The 26,181-nt window shown below is 45.3% G+C and overlaps 1 protein-coding gene across 1 annotated transcript in view; it reads left to right on the forward strand.

Moving 5' to 3' along the window:
* The window catches only part of Bcas1 (brain enriched myelin associated protein 1), a 48,523-nt gene extending 26,421 nt beyond the window's left edge, over positions 1-22,102 (forward strand). Inside the window, exons 5-9 of the mRNA XM_055595923.1 lie at positions 10,843-10,998; positions 11,701-11,745; positions 14,567-14,698; positions 21,374-21,586; positions 22,001-22,102. Of these exons, the coding sequence (XP_055451898.1) occupies positions 10,843-10,998; positions 11,701-11,745; positions 14,567-14,698; positions 21,374-21,586; positions 22,001-22,102 (648 nt within the window). The remainder of the gene's footprint in view (positions 1-10,842; positions 10,999-11,700; positions 11,746-14,566; positions 14,699-21,373; positions 21,587-22,000) is intronic.
* The last annotated feature ends 4,079 nt before the right edge of the window (positions 22,103-26,181 follow it).

A 26,181-nucleotide genomic window follows, 5' to 3' on the forward strand; every position in this document is an offset into this window, starting at 1 on the left:
GGGCGTCAGATGCCCTGGAGCTGGAGTTACAGTGTCTGTGAGCTGCCCTGTGGGCGCCACACCCTCTCTCTGTGGGGCAACTGCTCCTAACTGCTGAGCCATCTCTTCAGCCCTTAGAGGTTTATATTTTAAGCTTTACTTTATTTCCATTTGCAATCTGATCATTTCCCAGTTAACAGCATGGAACTCTAGGTAGCTTGTTTCAAACCTGTGTGGTAACAACACAAATTTAAACAACAACACAAAATTCAACCACACTTGCCTTCCAAATGACCCACTTTATAATCAAGTATTTACTGAGGCACGGAGCAGTATTTTATCCACAATATTTTTTATTCACTTTTTATTTGTGGAATCCCGGACTTCGTGGATGCTAGACAAACACCCTGCTATTGAAGTGCTCAATCCCCAGCACAAAGTTTTGTTTTGTCTTCTTTTGTTTTCTTTAATCCTAGAGTCCTCTGCACGAGAAAAAGTTGAGAGTTCGGAAAGAACTAGGTTTTTACCTTCTGCCAAGCTCCTCGTGCACACCCACGCTTCCACAGTGAACGGGGGAATGAAAAATACTGAAATCATTAGTAGAGACGTCATTTCCATAAAGGCTCAGTGTGGGGTACCTCCCCCCCCCATTTGTTTATTCCTTTATATTTTCTCTTACTATTTTTAGGGGCTTTTCGGGGAGAGGGATGTTGAGAAAGGGTATTATAATACAACCTACACTGATGGAGGCAATCCTCCTGCGTCAGCCTCTCGAATGCTGGGCTTCCAGGGGTGAGCTGCCAGGCCTGGCTGGCCTCCCTCACCCAAGAAAAACACAAGCAGAAACGCACACGTCCACCGTTTCCCAGGTTCGTGGAGTAGGTGGCGCTGTGGGACTGGAGTCACTCTGGACGTCTTCATCCCTCCCTTGCCGGTCGCGGTGGCGTTCACAGGAGATGACTTTTCTCTCTCCTCCGTTCCCGAACTCAGCGGTCCAGACCTCGCGTGGCAATTCCTTGCTCTGAGACAACGCTGGCTTTTCAAACTAAACCCGTCTCCGGCGCCGTCCGACGGCGGCAGCTTCTGGCGCCCTTTCCTGATGGACGTTTCCTGGGTTGCCTCCGTTGCGTTCTTTTCCAGTCCCTCCCCGGGCTTAAAACACGGGAATGCGTTTTTATTCGTTGGTGTGAGTCAGGACGGGAATCGTGGGAAAAACAGAAGCAAATCTACCCTGCGTGGCTAATATACCTTTGATTTCCTTAGTAACTCTGAGCTCTGTGGTTATGTATGTGGGTGGGGGCGGGGGGATTACAATCCAAACGAAAACCACACAAAAAATCATTTTAGTAGCTTATTCCTGCTTGCTAGTTTGCTTCCTTTTTGGGCTAATTAGCGTTTCAATTGTATCTCCAAGAAGGAAGCAAACGTCTTTTTCTTCCTGAATCGAATGGCTCCCTGTAGGTGCCTCTGCTCTGGGGAGAAGAAAAGAGACTGAGAGACTCGCCTTGCCTGGCAGATGAACCAGTCTGGGCTGTGGCGGCATCCCGGGGAGGCGGTGGAGGGAGGAAAGCCGGATTCCTCGCTTTCCTTTGATCCTAGGCAGCACCCGGCTCCAGTTTCTAAGAGGTTGAAAGAATGGAAAGGAGCCAAGGACCCGTTTCTGCGCCTTCCTCCGCCCCCATTCAGCAGCTCCTGCGCTTTCTCAATCCCGGTTCTGGGTCTAAAGATTCAAAATGAAGCCAGCTTTAGCCAAGCCGTGGTCCTGTTCCCAGGACCCTAGGCTGAGGATTGACTGGCACGTCTCAGAAGGAGGAAGGCCAAGAATCATGCGGCTTCATCACCAACCTAACGAATTACGGTGGCTTATAGAGCTCCTTCCTGTTTGTTCTTTGAAGCCAACAGACGGAGAAAAACACCTAGGCTTCTGACACAGGGAATAATTACCCACACCTGTTTGCTTAAAAGGAGTTTCCGGGTATTTCCTGAAGAACACACTTCTAGAGTGGCCTGGGAACCTTACTAGCGGTATTAATTGCGGCTAGGGCACAGTTAAGTTAAGGACAAAGATGGTCCCGCAAGGAACACACAGATGGCTTGAGCCGGAAACTGGGTAGCGGAGGGCTGGAGCCAAACCTTCAGCCTCATTTACTTTGACCCTAGAGGTGGTCATTATGTTTTCACTAGTCGTGCAAGTTACTTACCTTCAAATTTTATAAACTGCCTTAGTTGCATTTCTGTGATGTGCTAAGACATTCTGACAAAAAAAAAAAAAGCAACTTGGGAGAAAAAAAGGTTTATTATAGTTCATAATTCTGGGTTACAGCCCATCATTTTCAGGAAGTCAAGGTGTGAGCTCTCGGTCAGCTAGTTACTGATTTAAGAGAATTCTTAAACAGTCCAGAGCTCAGCCTAGGGAATGGTGCCACCCTCAATGAGCCGTGTCTCCCTGCATCAATCAACAATCAAGATAATCCACTACAGACATGCCCAAAGGCCAACTAGATCTAGACAATTCCTCATTAAGACTCTCTTCCCAGGGGATTCTACATTATGTCAAGTTGACAGTTATAACCAGCCAACACAGTAATGCATTCTCCTGACTCAAAAACAAGAAGTTACAATCGATACATTTGTCTGTCTTGCCATTGACTATTACCCTGTGCATTTTAGTGTATCTATCACTTCTTTGGACAGAAATAAGATCTGAATTCTTATTTCTTCCCTCTTCCAGAAATAATACTATCGTATACACACTGCTCCATGCTTGTAAATCAGTTAATATTTTGTCTGCTCATAAAGAGCCTTCTCATCCATCATGCCTATTCAATGTTCTACTGAATAGACAAGACTAACCATGATGTATTTAGCCATGGCCCATTCATGATCTTTGCCTGTCTCCCCAGTTTTTTTTGTTTTGTTTTGTTTTGTTTTTTGTTTGTTTGTTTTTTGTCACCCTCTCTAGCACCTTGTTCGACTTGTCATTTGGCCTGTTTGATGTTAGGTTTAGAATAAACTCTTAGAAATGGGATTGCTAGGCAATTTTATTTTTTATTTTTGGTAAGCAATACCAACTTGCCCTCCATCCAAACTGAATTAAGTTATACTTCATCATCAATGCCTGGGCACCTGTTACTACAGCCTGCCTGGTGAGGGTTTTTACATTTGGAATTTTGACTTTCCACTCTTTTCTTGACTTTCCACTCTTTTCTTGACTTGTAGCTTTCATGTTACAAATACAACTTTAAGTCCAGAATTATAAGGTTTTCCTCATGTATTCTTCTAGTGTTTTTAACTCCTACAAGCTTGGGTGGAGCTATGACACGAAGTTAAACACATACACACCACACCCACACACACACACAAATTGGGTATTGTTTGTCTCTTCAATGTTTCAAGATGTCCTTCACCTTCTCGGGTTTGCAGTGACATCCATGTCTTGCACTCGTGTCCCACACATCTTTAGAGAAAACGGATTGCATGGCATTTGGAATCATGGGGAAATATACAGCAATGAAGAATAGGGAAGAGTGGACTTAAGTTTGAATCCCTTGCTGAGAAGATAATCAAGTAAACCTGGAGGAGAGAGATGAGGCGGTTAAGGCAGCATGGTGCCTACAAGCCTTTCACCGTGGGATTGTGCAGGACAGACTTCAACTCCCCACTCTTTGATCATAAGCAAGTGTGATCATCATCCACAGATCTCTACATCCACAAATCTCTTCATCTGCAAAACTGGAATTGCAAGCAGAGCATCCTTCATCAATCCTCTTGAGGACCGGTGTGGCACAGAGCGGACTAGTGAGTAGGGTTACTATTAGAATGACAACGGGCACTCTTCCTTCCCTTTACACATTCCTCAGTAAAATCTGTGGCTACAGAGTATCTGTCACATGGCTGAAGTCTAAGGTCCCCTGTTAACACCACGTGCTGATTCATTTGCCTTTCCTGGAACCACCAGGCTTCTCGGGGGCTCTCTGGCCCTCCTCCAGCACATCCCAGGAAGTTTCTTTCTCTTCCGACACTTGAAGCAGTTTCACGGGCGGTGGGAGGACTAGACAGAGAAATCCCTTAGCCTAGCAGTGCTCCACAGTGGCATCTTACAAACCGACTGTGCAGTGAGTGTCACAGCCAGGTGCTGGCACTGGTGTGGACACAGAGAATATTTCCATCCCCGCATACCTGCATCCACTCTACCTCCTCCCCCAAATCCCAAGACAATGTCACACTGTGCAGCTCAGGCTAGACCGGAACTTCTGTGTAGCTCAGGCTGACCTCAAACTCACACACTTCCGGCCTCAGGCCCCCTCCAGCCCTCACCTTCTAACTGCTTTCCCACTTCAAGGCTGTTATATAAGGGCGGTCCTATGCTTTGACTATTTTTTGATAGTCATTTTCCCTTCATAGGCTTTGCTACAGATTGATGCAATAGAGCTGCCCTTTCCTTCCTGTTTCGCTGCTGAGTCATACTCCCTGCTATGTGTGGGTTTACCAGTTTGTTTAACCATTTTTAAAAATTGTTTAACCATTTCATCTTCCCCCAGTTTGGATCTGTTGCTAATAAAGACACTGTGAATATTAATGTACGGGGTTTTGTGAATATGGGATTTGTTTCTCCAGAAGAAATGTTCAGGAGTAAAGCTAGGACTGCCCTCAGCCTTGGTCCGAGAAGCTTCTTTCTGCCACAGACAGCAGTTAAAGGCAGAGACACACAGCTGACCAAAGTGCCGGGAGTGTTTGTTGAGTGGTGAGCCCTAAATGGGACACTGATGTCATCCCCACCCCAAGTCTCAGGGAGCACTGAAGCAGAGACAACAGAGGCGAATGTAAGAACTGGAGGATGGGCAGGAGCACTGCAAATTCTGTGTCCCAGGGCACGGCATGACCATCGTCCTCACAAACTCTCTGCAGCTGTGGCTTCTGACGCCAAACCTTCAGGACATCAAGCCAACAAGATCAGCGAACATTGCAGCGGGCAGCTGGACTCCATGGACTACAAAATAAAAGAGAGAACACGAAGACGGGAGGGGTGTGTTTGGAGGGGACAGCTTTGGGGGTGAGTGGGGAGCTTGGGCCAGATATGCTCAAGATATATTGTATAGATGTGTGAAACTGTTGAAGAATAAACAAAAGATATTGTTTTTACATTTATATTCATTTGTGTCTACGTGTATGCTCACGTACACGTCTGTGGAGGTCAGAGGACAGCGGGAGCCAGTTCTTTTCTTCTACCATGTGGGTCCTGGGGATCAAATTCCGATTGACAGTTTGGTGGCAAGTGACTTTACCCACTGAGCCACCTTGCAGCCTAAAAGATATTCTAAAACAAAACAAACAAACAAACAAAAAAACAGAGAGGGGTGCAGAGCAGGCAGCAAGGGAAGAAGAAAGGAAAGGCTGGCAGAGGAGCAGAGTTGCTGGCTGCACTTGATGCTGGCAGCACCGAAGTTGAATGCTCTCTTGTCACCTTAAAGAACTTGCTGAGCGATGACTCTACCTGCGTTTTCTATCAGCCACACATGAGCACTTAGTTTGTGCCCTTGTCAGCAGCCAGTATCATCACTGTTTTTTATGTTAGCCATTTTGGTAAGGACACGGTACTATCCCATTGTGGGTTTTTTTTTTTTTAATATATATTACATACACTTATTTGCATGTGCCCATGCGTTTTCTGTGGAGCACATGTGGAGGACATCTATGGAGTCATTTCTCTCCTTCTGTCATGTGGGTACCAGAGATTGAACTTAAGTCATTGGTCTTAGCAGCAAGTGCTGAACCATCTCTGTTGTTTGTTTGTTCATTTGTTTTGATTTATATTTTTATTCTATGCATATGAGTTTTTTTCGGCAGAGGCCAGAAGGTGACATCGAATCCCCTAGAATTGGAGTTAAGGATGGTTATGAGCCATCATGTGGATACTGGGAACCAAATCCAGGTCGTCCGGAAGAGCAGCCGGTGCTCTGAACCATGTTAAGAGTTTCTTATAGATTCTAGATATTTCACAGGACAGAACTGGGATAGCATTTGTGGTGGTTTGAAGAAGAATGCTCTTCATCATTGCACATATCTGAAATCTTGTTCACCAGGGTGTGGAACTGTTTGAAAGGATTATAAAACTTAAGTGTGACCTTGTTGGAGGGTATGTGTCACGGGGAGGGGGGGGGGAAGGAGGCTTTGAGGTTTCAAAAGCCCATGCCGGGCCCAGTTACTTTTCTCTTTCTGCTGCCAGTGGTTCAGGTTGTAGAACTCTAGGCTGCTTCTCCAACACCATGTCTGCCTGCACGCTGCCATGCTCCCCACCATGATGATACTGACTAACCTCTGAAACTGTAAGCAAGCCCCAAGTAAAAGCTTTCTTTTACATGAGTTGCTGTGGTTATGGTGTTTCTTCACAGCAATAGAACAGTAACTATGACACTGTTGTTAGCTTAACAAAATTTAGAATCGCTTAGATGAGCCTCTGGGCGTGTCTGATAGGAATTACCTTGATTATGTCAGTTAAGTGGGAGGACCTGGCCAGTTCGGGTGACAACTAGGCAGATGAGCCAGGTGAGTTCCAGTATGTGTGCATGCATTACTCTCTTCTTCTGACTTCATATGTAATGTGATCCTCTGCTTCAGACTCCTTGGCTGCCCTGCCATGATAAGCTATGATCTGGAACTGTCAGCTAAAAGAAACCCTGCCTCCCTTAAGTTGCTTTTGTTAGACTGTTTTCTCACAGCTCCAGGAAAAAAAACTAAGATGAGATCTTTTAATTTTGGTGAAACCCAATGAATAGGTTGTGATATTGGAATGCAGCCAGATGCTGGTCTTGTTCAGATCAAATCATTCATTTGTTCATTCATCCATTCTTCTTGAGCATCTGCTGTGGGCACAAGTCCAGGTGTAAGTGATGGACACTGGAGAAGGAGAACAAAGCTTCCTTCCTATTCTAGGGTAAAAGAGAACACAAAGAAATGAATGAGTAATATTTTTGATGCAGTGAGGGTTTTCTCCATCTCCTTGCTTCTGCTTGATGCCTAGGCTGAAAAATTCTCCATCCTGTGTATTGGAGAATATGTCTGGCTGTGTTTCCTACCCAATGCCAGTCAGACCTTCCATCATGAAAATCAAAACTGTCTCCAGACATCAGTACTACAAGTCCCTGATGGAAGGAAGGTCTAATGATAGAGCAAAAATGTCCTAGAAAAATGAGGAAATTAGAACACAGGGTATACAGGATCATTCTAGCAGTTTAAAGCAGGGTGACAAGAAAAGAGTTCAGTGAAAATGTAACAGTTGGCAGAGACTTGAAGGCTCCCTGTAAGCAGGAGCTCATGTGCAGCTGGGGCAGGAACCTGCCAGTCATGTTCCAGGGACTTCAAAAAGACCTCTAAAGCTGCAATAGAGAAATGTAAGGGGAAAACACTAAAACACAAAAGTGTCAGAAGAGAAATGGGAACAGGATGCAGGAGGGATTTTTTTGGGTCCTTTTGACACAAGGAGACATGGATACTAGACAGATGAACCAGTACTATTGGTTACATTTGGTCATTGTGTGGCCTCAAACATGATGAGGCCTCTTGGGCCTCGCTTTCCTCTCCTATAAAATGCTTTTGACCGTTCCTATGAGATCAAGATGGCAGATTTGTGAAGGTCCTGATAACAGAGAGACTATCTAAAGCATGAAGAAGCTGTGTTCAAAAAAGGGGTGTGGCTTAGACAGATTCTAAGAGTAATGCTTAAGTGTTTAAGGTAGAGGACGTTGCCAGGGGATTTCAGAATTGGGTATGCATTTATGGACACTCTTGTGAAGCTATTGGTTTTCCACCCACTGGGGTTTGTTTACATAGTGTTGAATTTCACTGCTTGTGGGACATCAGTCAAGCTGAGTTGATAGTGGTGAAGGTCTGTTATGGTTTTTTGGTTTGGTTGTTTTTTGGTTTTTCGAGACAGGGTCTCTCTGTGTAGTCTTGGCTGTCCTGGACTCGATTTGTAACCGAGGCTGGCCTCGATCTCACAGAAATCTGACTGCCTCTGCCTCTCTGAGTGCTGGGATTAAAGGTGTGCACCGCCATGCCCGGCGGCTGTGGAGTCTTGATATCAGTGAGACTTTGGGCCAGTGACCTCATCTCCCTGTCATTGTCCAAACAACTGTAAAGTGTGACAGCCACAACGGGCAGGCCTTCCGCTGCTAAGCTAATCCACACAGACGTGACCACAGACCACGCTGATCCAGACAACCGCTCTTTTGACACCTCTTCTCAAGTGATTCTAGTTTGTGTCAGACTGACCATAGAAAGTAACCCTGAGGGACCGGAGAGATAGCCCAATGCTTAAGAGCACTTCTTGAGGGAAAGGATTCGATTCCCTGCACCCACATGGCAACTCCAAACTGTCTGTCTCTCTAGTCCCAGGGGGTCTGACTCTCTCTTCTAACCTCCCTTGGCATCAGGCGTGTGGTACACATGCATACATGCAGGCAAAGCACTAGTACATATAAATAGATCTTTTTTAAAATGTAAAAAAAAAAAAACTAACCATCCTATTACTATTATCTGTAGTGAATAATGATGTATTATAACCAGCAATCGTGTCTGAGTTATAATAGCTCATAAAAATCCAAAATCATTCCACCCCTCTAACTAAAATGCTTTTCAGGTTTGAGACATTCTGACCACATCAGTTCATCCTGGGCTTTCAGCAACTACCAAGAGCGAAAGCCCGAAATCTGATCTGATCTGTCAGTTTTCTCCACTGTAGAGGAAGTGATCAAAATAGAGATGCCAAGTCTCCTGTGGCCTGCTGGAGGCTCCCACCCTGGGCAGTGTGAGCAATCTCACGCAGAAGCAAAGGGGCTCCCTTCCACCCACTCCCCCCGACAACGGAGCTGGCAGCACTGGCGATGGGGAGAACACGTTGGGAGTTCAAACATCCTCCGACCCTTTGACTGAAAAAAAAAAAATTAGACATGGGTGTGTGTGTGTGTGTGTGTGTGTGTGTGTGTGTGTGTGAATAAACACACCGGGAAAACAGAATAAATGTCACAGAGCGGCAGGGTCGGCTTGGTAATGGGGAACTGACTCTGCCCTCTTATTATGTAAGAAAAGCAAGTTTAGACAGACATCCTCATCTTCCTACAAAGCTTTCAAAAGACAGTTAGTTAGTTAGTTAGTTAGTTAGTTAGTTAGTTAGTTAGTTAGTTAGTTAGTTAGTTAATGTGTCTGTGATGCTGTGATGTTTGTGTACACTGCATGCTCACAGGTGCCACCGAGGAGGGGTTGGATCCCCTGGAACTAGAGTTTTGGGTGGTTGTGAGACACCTGGTGTGTGTGCTGAGAACTGAGTCGAGGTCCCTGCGAGGTGGGCTAGCCTTCTCGATCACTCTCTCCAGGCCCTATATGAAGTGTTTGCTCCCTCCATTCATCTACTAAGTACCCATACGGTACAGAGTCGCCGCAGGCCTTCTGTGGCCTCACTGCCCTCCATCCTTAAGAAACAGCAAAGGCAGAATAAATGCAGTCTCTGTCTTTATGGAGTGCTGGTCTTGTGGCGGGTGTAAGGACAGAGGCTGGGAGGCGTGAAGTTAGTGAAGATGCTGGGGCATTAAAAGTAGAAAGAGCAGCGATGCGGGAGGAGAGCTTTGCTGGAGTTTCGGGGATAAGGGATGGGCCCTTGGAAGAGGAAACACGTATGACTGGGAAGGGCTGGGGAGATAGCTAAGCCTTAGCAGCTCATTCGCTCTCGCAGCAGACCCTAGCTGGGCTCCTAGCAGTCAAACTCAGTATGTTCACAACCAACCGGAACTCCAGCTCTTGGAGGTCTGACACCCTCTTCTGGCCTCCATGGACACTGCACTCACCGTACATATTCATACACACACACACACACACACACACACACACACACACACACCACACACTTAATTTTTAAAACATCCTAAAAGAAGATGTGGAGGATAAATAAGAATGACCTCCAGGAACCCAGAGGGGCAGAAGATTCCGAAGCCATGAAATTGGAAATTATGTGTGGTATGGTGTGGTGTGGTGTGGTGTGGTGTGGTGTGGTGTGGTGTGGTGTGGTGTGGTGTGTTGTGTTTGAGAAACTCAAGGAAAACAGCCAGAAAGAACAGAGAGAGAGGAATCAGAGAGAGGCACACCAAGAATGACACTAGGGGGCCCATGTCAGAGTCTGGGCCTGACTCCAAAGCCATGGGAGGACACTGGAGGCTGGAAGGATGTGAAGCATAAATCTGTGGAGTGAGTGAGGCTGCCAGGACACAAGTAAACAGGGCAAGAGTCACGGCTGTCACGGAGTGGAGTGGTGACAGTGTCTTGGCTCAGCATCATGGTGAAAATGGATCCAGGATGGAAGTCGGTTCCTAATCACATCCCAGGAACCAACAAACCCCTGACCCCAAAGCTGAGCAATTATTGGGAAATGACTTGCTATTGTTGTTGTTGTTGACATGATTTGACTATTTGGGGATTATGGGAAATCCCACAGAGCCGTCTCTGGCCTAACATACAGATCATCAGACATGGAGACCCTAAAGGTAGACAACCTTGGCTTCTCCAGCTTCTCCGACGACCTCCTTGCAGACTTGAGAGAAAAAGGATTTTGTTTTGGCTGTGCTGTGTGCCGCTCAGTCTGGTACCCTCTGGCCCCAAACAATGTCCCCTCCTACCAACTGCGATGAATGTTAGCAAGAGAGGGAGGGGAAGAGAGAAGGGCTCTCATAAGCTCCCAATTGTCCTGCATGGCCGTGGGCAGAAGAGCTATGGCTGGAATTAGGAATAAGGAAGAAAGGGGTGCGGAATGAAAGGGAGACTCAGAGAGTCCACATCCAAGGAGCTGCAACTGTGAAAACTCTGTTTTGTTCCCAGGACATAGTCGACAGCGAGGAGAGAGGACAAGAAATTGACACCGTGCGTTATTCTATCCCTGGAGACCCAGAGGTACTGGGGCCCGCGAAGGAGGACCCCCAGGTGGTAGATACCACAGAGAATAGTAGCCCCATTATGAGCTTCTTCAAGACCCTAGTAAGTGACATGCTCTCCTTCTCCTCCTCCATTTCACTGTCCTAATTCACTGTGTCTAATTCTAAGACTCAAGAGTGCTTGAATGTCGTGGTACCAACACTGTCATGGGGCCATGAAATGAAGATCCTTCTAAAGGAACTGTGCTCACCTGGCCATCAGTGACAGAGGTGTAGAGTGGGGAGCCATGAAACAGCAAGGGGGTGGGTGGCTCTTAGCTGAGGGGTATGAGCTGAGCTGAGGTGTGATAGAATACATCAGTAACTGGCCCCGGATGTGTTTGGGTTGTACGCAAATATCAGGCTGACTTCAAAAGGTAAAATGAAAAAAATATATAGAGAGACAGGATGTGTCACAGGTAGTGTGTTTGGACTGAGGATCCTAGGGACCGATGGGACACCTGGGGCTTTCTGGGAGGCGACTTTAAGTGTAGTTAAATTCTTGGTGGATATGTGAGATCCGATACATTTCAGAATAATACTGATTTTCTGAACTGTTTATTACCTAGAGGTGCTCAGGTCTCTACTCAGTCAAAGGTGTTTTTCCTCTCCCACTTTTTGGTCCAATAAACTAGACCTCCCTGAAGAATTATGACTCTGTGAAGTAAAAGTCATGACTCTACAAAATAAAAGTCACGTCTCTATGAAATAAGAGTCACCCTCAAGAACCATGCTTTTCAACATTTGCGTTTCTCTAACTTTTCAGGTTTCGCCTAACAAAACTGAAACAAAAAAGGATCCAGAAAACACGGTAGGCATCCTGAGGTGTATATATGTCTGGGCTTACGCAAGGAATTGGGTTTCAGTTTGTGTGTGTGTCTTGGATGATGTACATATGATGAGTAGCATGTGTTACAGAAGCACATGTATGAATCTTTTCAGAAATTCAGTAATGCTGGTGGATTGTGTTTAAAGCATTTTAGGTTAAGACTGTTGTTTCACTTGCTTTGATTCTGCAGTGTCTGGGATTAGATCCGGGGCCTCTTGCCTGATAGGCAAGCAACTTAGTTATAATCCCCTGCCCTGGTTAATGGTAGTTTAATAAAAATTTAAGCCATGTTTAGTGACACACACCTTTAATCTCAGCACTCAAGCGGGTGGATCTTTGTGAGTTTGAGGGAAGCTGGTCTACATAGTGAATTGCAGGCCAGCCAGGGCTACATAGTGAGACCCCGTCTTGAAGAAGGAAGAGGAGGAGGGAGAGGAGGAGGAGGAGGAGGATGTGGAGAAGGAGGAGAAAAGTGGGACACTTGAAAGATGATATACTAGTTCTGGCTAAAGAATGTCTCAATACCCAATTGTTAAGTATACAATATTAACTAATAACTATACCATTATTGTCTTTTTTCATTGCGCTTAGAAAAAAAACGAGGAAATATAGGTTGTTGGGCTTTTTTCTTATAAGACTTTCTCCGAAGTGGAAGGCACACACTCTAGAACGGGGAGTGTTAATGTGCTTTCCTTTCCCACATAATTTGAAAAATAGATCTCTACTACAAAACAGTGCTGAACTAAAACAGTTGCCACAAAAATACCTGCTGTGGAAAAGGCCAGGTGGAGGATTTCAGGCTACAGTGTAAACCATTCTTCTCCAAGTAAACTTGGGTTGAAATAACCACCTTTTTACAGATGCTTTTCCTTCCATGTGACAGGACTGATGGCCTGTAACGGAGCATGTGGTTTAAATTACATGGAAACCGTGAGACAGTTTAAGCTGGAGAGAGATGAGTGTCTACTGGAAATGCTTTGGCAAGGACAGGAATACAATGAATGGCTTATCCAACTCCCCCCCCCACACCCCATCTATGGCTTAGGTTTGAAGGAGTTAAGTTGTGTGGTGGAGACCCTTTATTTTACCCCAGAAAGCTTGTGTTTGAGCTCCAGGTCTTTGACGTGGTGTCAGCGTGATCCTAACTTACCCGAACCCAAGTCTCCAGTCTGTAAAACTGGCCCAATAAAGACTGTTCTGTCTACAGACCCAGGGATGAGGAAGGGGCCTCAATGCTTGCAAACTGTTGAGCTCTGTTGGAACGTAGTCCACCCTATTTCCAAAATTACATGGTGGACTGATCAATTCTTCAAGCGTTTTCTTCTCCTGTTGAAAAATAGAGTCTTTAAACTTACTCACTTGCTGTGAGGCAGCTAAGGTCAAATTCAATGAATGGTCTGGTCAAAATGTTTCTCTTTTGTTTCTGTGTTGTTCAGTTCTTGAAGCTCCGTACTCAGCACATTGGGCTGTCAGGAGTGGAGGATGTGGGCTTTTGGGTGGCTTCCCAACTGACCTGATGCACTCTTTCTATTTAGCTGGTCCATGCACTAAGACCCAGCCACAATGCAGATGTGGTCCCCATTGGGCATACCTTGTTGACAAAGTCTCTTTGTCCCACCCAGAGGGCTGAGAAGTCCCTATTGTGGGTCTGGATTTTAGATGAGAGATTATGGAATAGGTTGTTTGTAATGCCCAGGAAACAGCCTCTCTTGTTCTGGATTTGTCTTTGGGGTATCTTTTTTTTTTTCTCTGTCCCACTTGGCTCTGAGTCCTTATTTTTATGTATTTATTTTACATGTATGGGTGTTTTGCCTACATGTATGTGCATGTACCACAAGCATGCAGTGCCCTTGGAGGTCAGAAGAAGCCATGTGATGCCCTGGAACAGAAGTTACAGGAGGTTGAAGGCTGCCATGTGGGTGCTGGGAACTGAACCTGGGTCCTCTGGAAGAGCAGCCAGTGGTCTGAACCACTGAGCTACCTCTCCAACTGTCTGGGTGATTGCTAACGCACTACATGCTTCATGGAAAACCTCACAGCATTTGTAACTTGAGTCAACAGTTTGTAGTGACTGTAGATGAGTTATTTTGATTCCTGGCCCCTCCCATTTTGGCTCAATGAATTGGTTCACACCAGAAACTTCCTTGTCTGGGAAATCTGCCCCTGTAGAAGTGTTTGTGGGTGATATTACTTCCACGAAGGTTCAAATACACATTCGAAAGAAATTGGTCTGAGAAGTTTGGTGGTAACATTTAGCTGAGAAAACAGTACCAAGACATAAAAAGCATCAGTTGTCAGCAAGTGGTTTATTTATTTATTTTTTTCTTTCCCAGGTGACAGTGGCATTTACATATTTAAAGCTCTTAGCCAAGACTCTGGTGTTATCTTGTTGGATTTGGTTAGGTTTCATTAAATATTTTAAATCACGTAGTCACAGTTTAAATGGCCAGTTGCTGTCTAAAGCAAGTTGGGATAAATGGAGTGGTTTTGGTTGACTTGGGGGTGGGGTTCTGAGATGTGTTGTTTGGATCATGTATATAAGTGGCCCTGTTAAAAAAAAAAAAAAAAAAACAACAAAAAAACAAACAAACAAAAAAAAACACGTGTACCTGAGATTGGCCGCGAATATACTGTTTAGTGAATCATTTTCTGAGAACTTTAAAACGGTAAGTATTCCCATGATGCTTTGTGGTTGAGAGATGTGGGTGACACATTGTCACAGCGTCTGAATAGACTTTGAAACAGAAAAGACAAGTGGGTTTGTTTAAAAGCAGCTCTCTAAGCTGTGCCTGCTGTTGTCCAGAAGGCAGCCAAGGCAGACAGTGTCTGTGATGGACACGTTGGCCCGAAGATGGAGATGCAGGCTAAAAGCAAGAAGAAACGCCTGGACAGCCCCAGGCTAGGACTCACCTTTAGAAAGTTCTTTAGGCATAAGGTCTGTATCTTCTGGTACTAGGAGGAAAAAGGACCCTGTTCTTCACTCTGGTGTCTACCAGCTCTGCATCAGGGGCTCCCCAGCCTCGGGTGGCTGTGATCAATGAGGGGGAATCAAAAGATGCTGAGGCCTGAACTTCGGGCATTTAAGTCCCCATAGCTGTAAACATAAGATTGGCTCCTTCCAAGTGTGGACCAGGGTTCTGAAATTCTCACCCAGGGTTTCCCAAATGTCAGTTGTTGGCATACATCTTCACCACTTTACTTAAGTATACTATAATCACTTGATATTTCTAACTAAAATAGAATATTCCTATTTATATGTGTCTCCATTAAAAAAAAAAAAACTTTATATTCTTCCATCTGTGGAAACCTGGAATCATTTTTCCTAACAGAAAAATGACCATTAATGTGACTAATTAAAAGTAGAGTTCTTGCTCATTTCTATAGAGCTTTGAATCCAGCATCCTCCAGGCTTTTACTAGGAAGGAATTGGCCGGCAGAGACTAGTAGAGCCATCCCGGCAGCAGCCTGAGCTTTTCCGCAGAAGGTTAATAAATGATTTGAAAGTCAGAAGAGGAAAAGTATGCTATTTGAGTTTTGCCTCGTATCCAGCCTGTCAAGTTGCAGTATGCCACCTGCTCTTTGGGAAATTCTCTTCTAACCTCAAGATAACAATATTTCCTTGCTGTCATCCACCTTACCTGCTCTCTCTGTTGACTGAGTCTATACTGACCCACCTAGACACCAGGCAGAAGAAAGTGGTGAATGAAAGCAGAGACAATGGCATTGGATGACATGAGCTCAGCTTTGGAGACAAGCTCTTCATACAGGAAGGAAGACAGAGCACATGCCAAAAACTGCCAAGTCAAAGGATCTCTGAGTTGGGGCCAAATGCTTGAAATTTCTTTTTTCAGTGTTAACCATTGTCCACCAAATTTAGTGAACCTGTTTTAAATTTTTTTTCCCCCAGCTCCATTCTGAAGCCCCAGGATTGTGCATGCAAATGAAACTCTCAGTAGCATGCCCACATATTTGCATACACAAATAACACGGGGTCACTTTTAATTTCCATAGAGGCTTATTTTGTCCTGCAAAGGGAGAAAGATAGATATTGAAATAAGAAAAGAACACTAAAAGGTGGTCTCTGAGTCTGGAGAGATGGCTCGGTGGTTAAGAGCATTTGCTGCTCTTTCAGAGGGTCAAAGTTCAGGTCCCAGCATTCACAGCTCACAGCTGCCTTTGGCTTCATCTCCAGGGGACCCAATACCCTCTTCTGACCTTTGAAGGCACTGTACTCAAGTGTGCACCTGTGCTTGCACACAGATGCATAATTTAAAAAAAAAAATCATTAAAAAGTAGCACAGGCAGGTGGACATATTAGTACATGCCTATAATCCCAGAACCCTAGGAAACAGAGCCAAGAGGATCACCCAAGTTTGAAACCAGCCTGGGCTATTTATCACATTCCAGGATAGGTAGGCATACACAGCAAGACCCTGTCTCACAAGTAATAAATACACAAGCAATAATGTCTATGGCCAGTTGGATATGTGGGACACAGTCTAGTGGCAGTTCATGAGACACATGATAGAACTTCATGCAAAGGAATCTGGCCTTCCTCCCACTTGGGGGTTCCATGAGGATGGGACGTCTTGAATGTCTGAGAAGTGTCTGTAGAAATGTGTGACTCCCTCCATCCCACATCTGTCCCGTGTCATGCTATTCATTTCGTGGATCACAAATTTTACATCTGCAGTATCTCTTCCCACCATGACCAGCCCGCCCAGGGTGCATGTTATAGCTACAGCTTCCCAACATTGGTGGCTCTTACCCTGCCGATGAGGCACATTTGAGAGAGGGATGGGATCTGGACTCTTAAACTAAAAGAAGTGCCCTCTTCCGGTATTCTATAACCCAGACATGTAGTGGATGTTTCTACTTTGTGAGTTCTTCTTTCTCCCTTCTACCCTTTATTCCTCTGCCCCACAGTCTCAACCCCTATCACTAGAGAGAGAAAAGAATATTGGAGAGGGAGAGGGGAGAAAGGAGTGAGGGGAAGAGAGAGAGAGAGAGATTCTTCGATCCAGATTCTTTCTTCTTGCTTCTCTTTAAAGCATGACTACTAACAAACTATAACCAATGCCCCAACACCAGCACCGACCCTACCTCGCAGGGCCCTAGCATTTATATTCCCAGAATTCCAAACATCACACAATCACAGAAACTATCTGAAGCTGGCAAAACCACAGCTATTCTAGAGCACCAGGCAAATCATAATCAGCTGCTTTGGACAATCGGAAGCGGCCCCTTATCCCCACCGCTGGGATTAAAATGAAAACATGTCCTTATAATATTTCTGTGTGTTTTTGTTTGTTTGTTTGTTTGTTTTTGTTTTTGTTTTTTAAGAAACCAAAATTCCACCACACAGACACACAAGCTTCAGGGTTGTGCCTTGGTTGACATTCGATGTGTTCTCCCTGCAGATGTAATTTAAAATAGAGGGGCAAGCCCAAATGTTCCCAGTTCTCATTTATAAAGCAGTTTGCTACATTGAGTTTTACCTCTGTGTCGAGAACTGTTTCTTTCTTCTCTTGATTATTCTGTTGTCCTAAGAATAATCAAAACAAAACAGGGTTGTTGAAATGATGAACCAGATCTTATCCAGTGCTCCGTCTCAGCTGTAGGAGACATTCATCCCCTCAGGTTCACCTCTAGGCTGTCCTCTAGGTCAGAAAGGGGATATTTAAACAGTTCAAAGTTGAACGAAGTTTGCTAGTGCATTATAATATTTGATCTCCCTTGGCTACATTACAAATCTGAAGCCAGCCTGAGCTGCGTATCGAGTAGGCATGGCTACAGTAAGACACCTCCCTCCCCACCTCTTTGTTGCTGTTGTTGTTTTGAGACAGTGTTTCTCTGTGTGGCCTTGGCTGACCTGGAATTCACCTTGTAGACCAGGCTGGCCTCCAACTCACAGAGAATCTCCTGCCTCTGCCTCCCAAGTGCTGGGATTAAAGGTGTGAGCCACCAACACCCAGCTTGTTAGATCCTTTCTTAAAAGCACATATTAAAAAAAAAAAAAAGTAGAGTGTCTTAGTTAAAAAATTTAAATGAGGGAGCTAGAGAGATGGTCCAGCAGTTCAGAATACTTGCTGCTATTTTAAAGGATCAGATTTTTTTTACCAGCACCCACATCAGGCAATTTATAACCGCCTGTAACTCCAGCTCCAGAGGATTTGATACCTTCCTCTGGCTTCTGTGTAAACTAACTCACACTGCACACATGCATTCACACACATAAATAAAAATAATGTATTGTGCTGGCTAGTCTTGACACAAACTAGAGTTATCTGAAAAAGAAGAACCTTAACTGGAAAAAAAAAAAAGCCTCCATCAGATCCAGTTGTAATGCATTTTCGTAGTGATTGATGTGAGATAGCCCTGCCCCTTGTGGGAGGGGCCATCCCTGGGCTGGTGGTCCTGGGTTCTGTAAGAAAGCAGGCTGAGCAAGCCATATGAAGCAAGCCAGTGACCAGCGCCCCTCCAAGGCCTCTGCATCAGCTCCTGCCTCCAGGTTCCTGCCCTGTGTGAGTTCCTGTCCTGACTTCCTTCCATGATGAACAGCAATACGGTAGTGTAAGCCAAATAAACTCTTTCCTTCCCAGCTTGCTCTTTGCTTATGGTGTTTCATTGCAGCAATAGAAACCCTTACTAAGAAATGTACTATTTTTAAACAAGGAAGACTAGAATTAAGCAATGCAATAAGCTCTGGGGATGAACCTAGGGGCTGATCCTCCATGCAAGGCAAGTGCTCTACCTCTGAGCTCCAGCCCCACCCAGGTTACTGTTGGAGGAAGCAAGACCATCACTTTCCCCTCCTAACCCTGAATCTTTGTCTCTTGGGGTCAAACTTTGTCCTGTGTCTTCCAGTGTTCAGTAACGACACATCCGTACCTGAGGTCAGGCATTATTTTTAAAGGTTTGGCCAGCGTCCCCCTCTCAGTGAGGCAGCTGCAGGGTTTGTTTGTTTGTTTGTTTGTTTTGTTTTTAGAAGCCAGTCCTCGGGACTCCTCAGCTTCCCACATATCCATTGTTTGGGGATCTTGATCTGATGTCTGTACCTTATTGAGCCCCCTTGTATCCCAAGATAAAGACAAGGGGGTGACTTTTTAAGAAGGTAGTCCCCAGAGCCATTAGAGAGTCCCAAAGTTAGGGTCACCAAGTAAAATATAGCATGCAGAGTGAAAGTCAGACTTCAGATATACAAGAAATAACTTTATGTTGCCATGAAAGCCATTCTTTATACAGTAACTTAAAATGATTAATATAAAAGAAGTACCGTTAGCATCAATTTAAGTATATTCCATGCAATATTTGGAAAATACCCATGCTAGAAGAGTTATTATTTGCTGATTTGAAATTCAAATTTAATGGGGTATTCCTTTTTTAAAAATTACATTAGTGTGTGTGGATATGTGTGGGTGTGTCTGTGTGGGTATGTACATGTGTGGGTGCAGGTGCCTGAGGAGTCCAGGAGAGGGCATCACGTCCCCTGAAGCTGGAGTGACAGGTGGTTTTGCGCTGTCTCAAGTGGATACTGGGAACCAAACTCAGATCCATTTCAAGAGCAGGATGCTCTCCTGACCAATGAGCTATCTTTCCTGTATTGTCATTTTCAATTGCAATCTGATAACCCTCTAGAACGGCTTGCCCCTGAGCCAGGCTGCAATCTTTACTGTCTCCTACTGAATCCGGAGAAAGGGTGTTAAAGTATCTGGTAGTGGCAGAATACCATTTTGGGGGAAAAGTGATGAGAAGGGCTGGCAGGGAGGGAATGCAGAGAAGCTTCACTGGGGCTCTGTCCCAGGAATCAAGGAGTGGATGGATCTGGCAGGATGAATCAAGGTAGGATCTGGTCTCTCTCTCTCTCTTTCTCCCACTTGCTCATTCTCCACCCTCTTAATGAGTGAGGCAAATAACAAGCCCCAGTTTCCTTGTCTGAAAATGCAAGCATTGGGAAGATGGTTCTTAAGACTTCATTTACAGTGTCACGGTGCGTACCTGTAATCCCAGCACTCTGGAGGCTGAGGCAGAAGGATGCCTGCTTCTAGCCCGATCATAGCCACATAGAAAGACCTTCTATCAAACAAACAAACAAACAAACAAAAACAACCAAAGAGAACACAGAACCCAAAAATATTTTGAAATTTCCTGAACTTGCCTAAATCCCATTTCTACTGTCAGATAGTCTTCTTTTAGTCAGAAATTGTCTGGGAATTTAAAGGGGCCCAGTCTCTAAGTCTGGACAGCAAAAGTCATAAAATGTGAAGATGCTTGCAATAATGAAGTCAGTACAGAAGAACCTGATGCTAAAACTTGAATGTCAATATTCAGTCATGTCTGGGTATATTTGGGCTTTATGTGTCTTTATCCAGTGATGTAAGGGAAGCAAAGACTAGGAATTAATAGTAATTCACTGGAGGGAAAAAAATATATATTGGTACAAAGCTGTATTCCCAGCACTTTTGATGGTGGTTGTAGACGCAGAAGGATCAAAAGGATCAAAGGTTTAAGGTCATCCTTGACTACATAGGGAGCCAAGGCCAGCCTGAGCTACAAGAGGCCCTTTGAGGGTAGGGAGAGAGAAGAAAAAAAAAAATAGAAGGGAAAAGAAAGAGAAAAGAAAGAGGCAGGAGGAAGGGAAGAAACACATCAGATACCTTGGAACTGGGCTTGAACACAGCTGTAGGGAGGAAGGTGAAAAGGGGTGGGGTGGGGATTCCGAGGAAGCAGGAGCAAACGGTTTCCCTTTGAAGAGATTGTGCCGGGGTGTGGGAGTGGTGTGTAAGAGTGTAGGAGTGAGCCTGTGGATCTTCACCAGCTTTCAGCCCCCTCTCTGCCTTCTCCATGGCCTGGATCTCCAGAGTGGGATGTGGGAGAAAAATTTCAGAACTCCTTGGGCTGTCATATTTTCTCCACCCTTCCTTAATTTCCAATTTGGCTTGGTAAAGTAATTGTGTTTATTAAAAAAGACACGAGCCGGCCTGCATGACTGTGCGCATACTCAGAATATGTCCAGAAGGAAAGTCTGGTCAAAACTACCTAAAGACAAAGGGCCTTGGTAAGAATATTCTCTCTCTTTCTGTCTCTCTCTCCCCTCCTCCCTTCCTTCCTTATTTTCTTTCTTTTTACGTTGACCGGCTGGTTGATTGGTGTGTGTGGGTGTGTGCAGACACATGTAAGCCATAGTACCCCTGTGCAGATCAGAGGACACTTGCAGAAGCTAGTTCTCTCTTTCCACTATGAGGGTTCTAGGGACTGAACTCAGTCATCAGGCTTGGAGGCAAGTTCCTTTACCCACTGAGCTGAGAGGCCGCCCAGAACTCCACTTTCTAACACCACCACCTCCCCACGAAACCTCCCCGCCTAAGTGACTTACAGAAGCATCGTTACTAACACGTCTCCTCTTTTTTCCTTCCCAAAAGGAAGATATTGGGGGGGGGGGGAGATTTTAACATAAAGCTACATTTACAGTAAAAATTCTCATAAAGAAAAAAAATTTTAAATAACATCATGCATGACCCTAGCCCATGCTTACTTTAACAGAATCTTTTACTTTTGAAACCATGAAATTATTTTTAATTTTTCACTTTTATAAAACAAAACTTTATAGGATACTGAAAATTCACCCGCTACTTCAGCCAATGTCAAGTCAGACAAAGTCAGCTTCGCGCCCCAGGAGACCCAAGGGGCGAGCAAGAGTTCAAAAAGCTGCAGCCCATCCGGTCCTGTGCCACCTACCAAGGCCAGTGACACAACAAAGGAAGGCGGCAAGGAGAAGTCGGGGCCCACATCCTCCCCTCTGGGAAAACTGTTCTGGAAGAAGGTGAGTCTGTTGACGAGGTGCTTGCTGGGCCCTTGGGCCTGCGGTGACTCGGGGATGATTTCCGGCGAGCCAACGGATGGTGATGATTCTCAGAGGTTATTCTCTTCCTCCGTGATTCAACCTGCCGTTGAGGTGATAACTCTTAATGTACTTCTGGGCGGAATGAGCCACCCTTCGTGCTGTACATAGGTGCTTTCTGGGGGTAAGTGGAGATGAGCAGGTGACAGTTTCGTTCTATGAATGACTTGGGTTAGTGACAGAAGGCAGTGGTGTGCGTGGCGATCACCCCCCTGTGACGCTTGGTAACCAAGGCTTCCTCGGCACACACCCTCCCTAAGGAGAGGACACACTCTCCGTCTTCACCCCTCCCCATCCAGATACAACCTTCTGAGCCCGTTCTTGATCCCATTTTAGAACATGAGGGTGTCCACCATCTCACCAGCAGGCGGTATTGGTCTGTGGCCTACGACAAAGCTGGCGGAGGAGCGCCACGCACAGAAACGGTGGCGGGGCTGAGGTTTTGCATCAGTGCAGAGCAAACCCCACTGCACCTTCGGGCTACTTTCTGGTTTATTTCTTTTTTATTTAAAAATTTTTAATGATTTATTCACTTCACATCACACATCCTGATTGTGGCCCCTTCCCTCATCTCCTACCAGTCCCAAACTGGTTTATTTCTTGGTGTGCAGAAAGTTTTTCTTCTAGATTCTTTCCAGGACACTGACTCCAACCATAAACACATTGGAACTTGTCAACTGATACTGTTCCAATCCTCTTTCTACATTGTACTTTCAACAGTATAATGGAGGAAACAATTTCCAAATGATTTACATGCACATATTTGTGGCACAGGAGATGACCTCAGTGACCCATATTTGAATTTCACATTTAAAGAATAACTTCATATTCATGCATATATGAGACTTATGTGTATTACACATATCATCTATATAGCTAGAGACCATATATACAAGTACATATGATATTTATACATATATTCAGCCAGACTTGGTGGTACATGCTTTTAATCCCGCCACTCAGGCAAAAGGATCTCTGTGATTTTGAGGCTAGCCTGGTCTACACGGCGAATTCCAGGATAGCAGGACTAAATAGAGAGACCTGGTCTTAAGAAAAAAAAAATTACACATATATTCAAAGAATATTAACATATTAAACTTGAGATCAACATAGAATTTTGCAGCCTGTAGAGATAGTTCAGAGCCAGTACAGCTCTTGCGGAGGACCCAGGTTCCTTTCCAGTACCCATAGTGGAGGGCTCACAACTGCCTGTAACTCTTGACTCCAGAGGACCTGACGCCTCTGGCTTCTGTGGGCACACACACACACATGCACACACACACACACACACACACACACGCACATACACACACACTCACCTTTTTTGAAAGCAGATTATTGCTCAGGGTGAGGCTAAGTGCCATGAGTTTAGAAAGGAATCCAGTGAAAAGCGAACGGTTATATAAAAAGCGTGTCCTGGTGTGGTGGCAAATTTGGATTCTGCAAGAAGCACACACCAAACAGAAGGAACACACGGGAGATGGGGGGTGGGGGAATCCTGTGAATGGCAAAGGAATGGCAGCTGGAAATGAGTGTTGAGGCCTCAGTGAGAGGTTATTGTTGGGGGTTGGGTGAGAGAAAGGGAGATAGAGAGAAGGAAAAAAGGAGAGAGGGAAGAAGGAAGGGAGGGAGGGAGGAAAGAAGAGCTTGGCCTGAGGCTGGTGCTGACAGAAGCAGGGGAATGCTGCAGTACAGATGGCTCATGGTGAGAGTCCCACGCTGGACAGGAGTACGAGGCCCAGGACCCCTCCATGCTCTGTCAGTGACACACAGTTGAGTGTGGAGAGTGTGACAGGTGGGATCTGCCCCCGCAGTAGTCTGACACACCTCCAAGGCACGTGCCAAGCCATCTGGGCTGTCCGTCTTACCAATAGACTAGTCCACCTTCCTGTGCCCACTGGGTAAGGTAGTCCCAACCAAAGGCTGGGCACTCCCAGAAACACTAGAGATGAGATGAGACATCCAGGCTTTGTGGGAGAGATCGGAGAGTTCATGTGACATCTGTGAGCTCAGACTAGCTGTCACATGATCGAAAGAGGCCATTATCTATCTTCAAGAAACTTTGTTTTAAGAGTTGTACACATTCTTTTAAACAAGAGAGCCCTTGTGGACAGGGCGGACGTGGATAAGTTGCATGCTCTGTGGCTCTTTATACGGTTTTTAATGTTTTTATTAGATCTCTGAGAATTCTGTGCAGTGCCTTTGATCAGATTCATACTCTCCCCCAGCTCCTCCTAGATCCACCCCTTCCCTACCCAACCAGCTGTATGCCCTTTTTTTAAAAACTTCTTCACCCTTCAAGTCCAATTCCTGTTGCCCATTGTGTGTGGCTTTCTGCTGGAGTGTGGCCAGCTTACCAGAAAACTGACTCTCAGTCTCCTAGCAGCTGTCAGTTACCAACAGTACGTTGGCTGGGGGTAGGACTTCCGGTCCACCTCCCCTCTCCATGTTGGAATTTGGTCTGCCTTGTAGCTCCTCATTCTTACAATGTACAAATCTTCAATGGCATCCTGCCAGTCTTTTAACCAGAGTGTTTACTGTTGTCAACAGGCTGGGCTACTTTTTAGATTAACCAGTTAAGAGCCAGGAGCTATACTGAAGGAGACTGGGCTGGTCCTGTTTTTTGTGGTGTGAACGATTCTCTCCCACCAGACAATGAAAAAAAAAAAAAAAAAAAAAACCTGAAAAACACCCTGTGTGTTATAAAATTATTAATTAAAAAAAAAAAAGTAAATTTAGTATAAATTTAAGTGTGTTCCATGTGCTCTTTGGGACATATTTGTGCCAGAAAAATTTAATGGGGCATTAAATCACTAGGCTGCTCCCTTCCAGGAAACCTCTGGAAACTGGTCTCAGTCCTGTTTATTCCACTTTCAGCCTGGACAGCTTGAGCATCGCCTTCAAAATACTGCATGCTTTTCCCTAACACGGAAGGGCCCCGCCCACTCTCAGCCACTCCAGCCAGTTTTCCTTCTTGCCCCTGCAGTGCCCTCACAGAACATTCTGGGTAATCAAGCTGTCCCTGCCCTTCCTCAGCTGTTACCTGACACAACTGCTCATTGGGCTGTGGAAGGCCCTGAACTGCGGTCTGGTCCCACCCCCCATCCCCCCAGTCTCTCAGCCATATACCGTTCCTAAGGACAGAGAAGAGGGGCAGAGGGTTCCCTAAGGCTCTCATCTGCCCCCCGAGTACCGAGCTGGAAAACCATGCCAGGGGCAAATAGAGATGAAACACAAGATCTAGACAAGGCTCATCACGAGCAATGTCATGGTTTCAAAGAACAGAGACACGTCTGTCCCTCCACAGAGAGTGACAAATGGGCAGAAGGAAGGGAAGTGCTTAATAGCCTGACTGGCAGCTGTGTGCTGTAGGCTGTTATCACAGTTTTCGTCTCCATCACTAGTGCTTCTGTGTATTTTTGAGCTCATGGCTGCATCTGATGTATTTAAATACACCAAAAGAATGAAAAGCAGCCCGCATGGCTACTCCCTTTGGGGAAGCCTTTGGAATCTGGTTTCAGCCCTGTTTATTTGTTTATCAGAGAAAGGAGCGCACGCTCAGGCTGACCAACTGGGTGAGTTCATTGATGCAGTCTAAACTCACGAAACAGGCTGAGGTTGATATGACCTAGAAGTCTTTTACAAAAGTCAGTGTGTTCCTTGACTACAGAGAATGAACCATTAAGATTTTAACTGAGACTCGCATCACACCCTGCCTACCCCACTCCAACTTTGGAGCCAACGAAACTGAAGCAGTGTTTTACAATGTCCCTTTGTTAGTGGAGTTGTTAGGGTCAGAGGCAGGGTCCTCGTAACTACTAAAAGCTAGGCTTGGCTGCTCATCCTCAATCTACCAACAGTGAGAAGGGGATGGGCATTTAATGTGCCACTTTTGGAAGAGGAACGAAGAGATCCAGTGACCTCCAACTCCATCTTTGGGGCCCTGATGTGATGTTTATGGTTAAGGAGAGGGCAAGGGTTATATACATCTGTGTTGTCTTGGCCAAGATGGGGTCCTGCCCATTACTGACCCATCACTGTGTTAAGTGCTTTACATATGCAAATGCACTGCACCAATCTTCCTAGACTGATGAACATAAACAAATTCATGCCTCGCCCTGACTTGTCCTGTCTGTGTGGGTCTAGGAAACCATGACAGGTGATCATCAATTGTTCTGAGTTTCTATATATCTCTAGGATCAGCCCCATCCACAGAACTGTCACAACAGTCACTGAAAGGGAGACACAGCCCACTCGCTCTGCCCATCCCAACACTTGGACTCCAGCATAGTTCATCCGCCATTTGCAATGTCAACAGAGAGAAAAGCTACGTACCTGGATTGGCTCTCTGGGGGCAGAAGCCAAAGTCACTTTCTAGGCTCCTGAGTGCATCATTTAATAAGGCTTTTCCTCCACCTCTGCAAAGTCTCTTCTCTCCATAGGGTACAGGCAACTCTAGCTGAGCTGGTCTGGGTCAGTGATGTACCAGGAACCAGCAGGACACCTAGAGCCCCCCC

This window comes from Psammomys obesus, unplaced genomic scaffold (genome assembly GCF_907164565.1).
Source record: "Psammomys obesus unplaced genomic scaffold, mPsaObe1.curated_primary_1811, whole genome shotgun sequence".
Classification (NCBI taxonomy): Eukaryota; Metazoa; Chordata; class Mammalia; order Rodentia; family Muridae; genus Psammomys; species Psammomys obesus.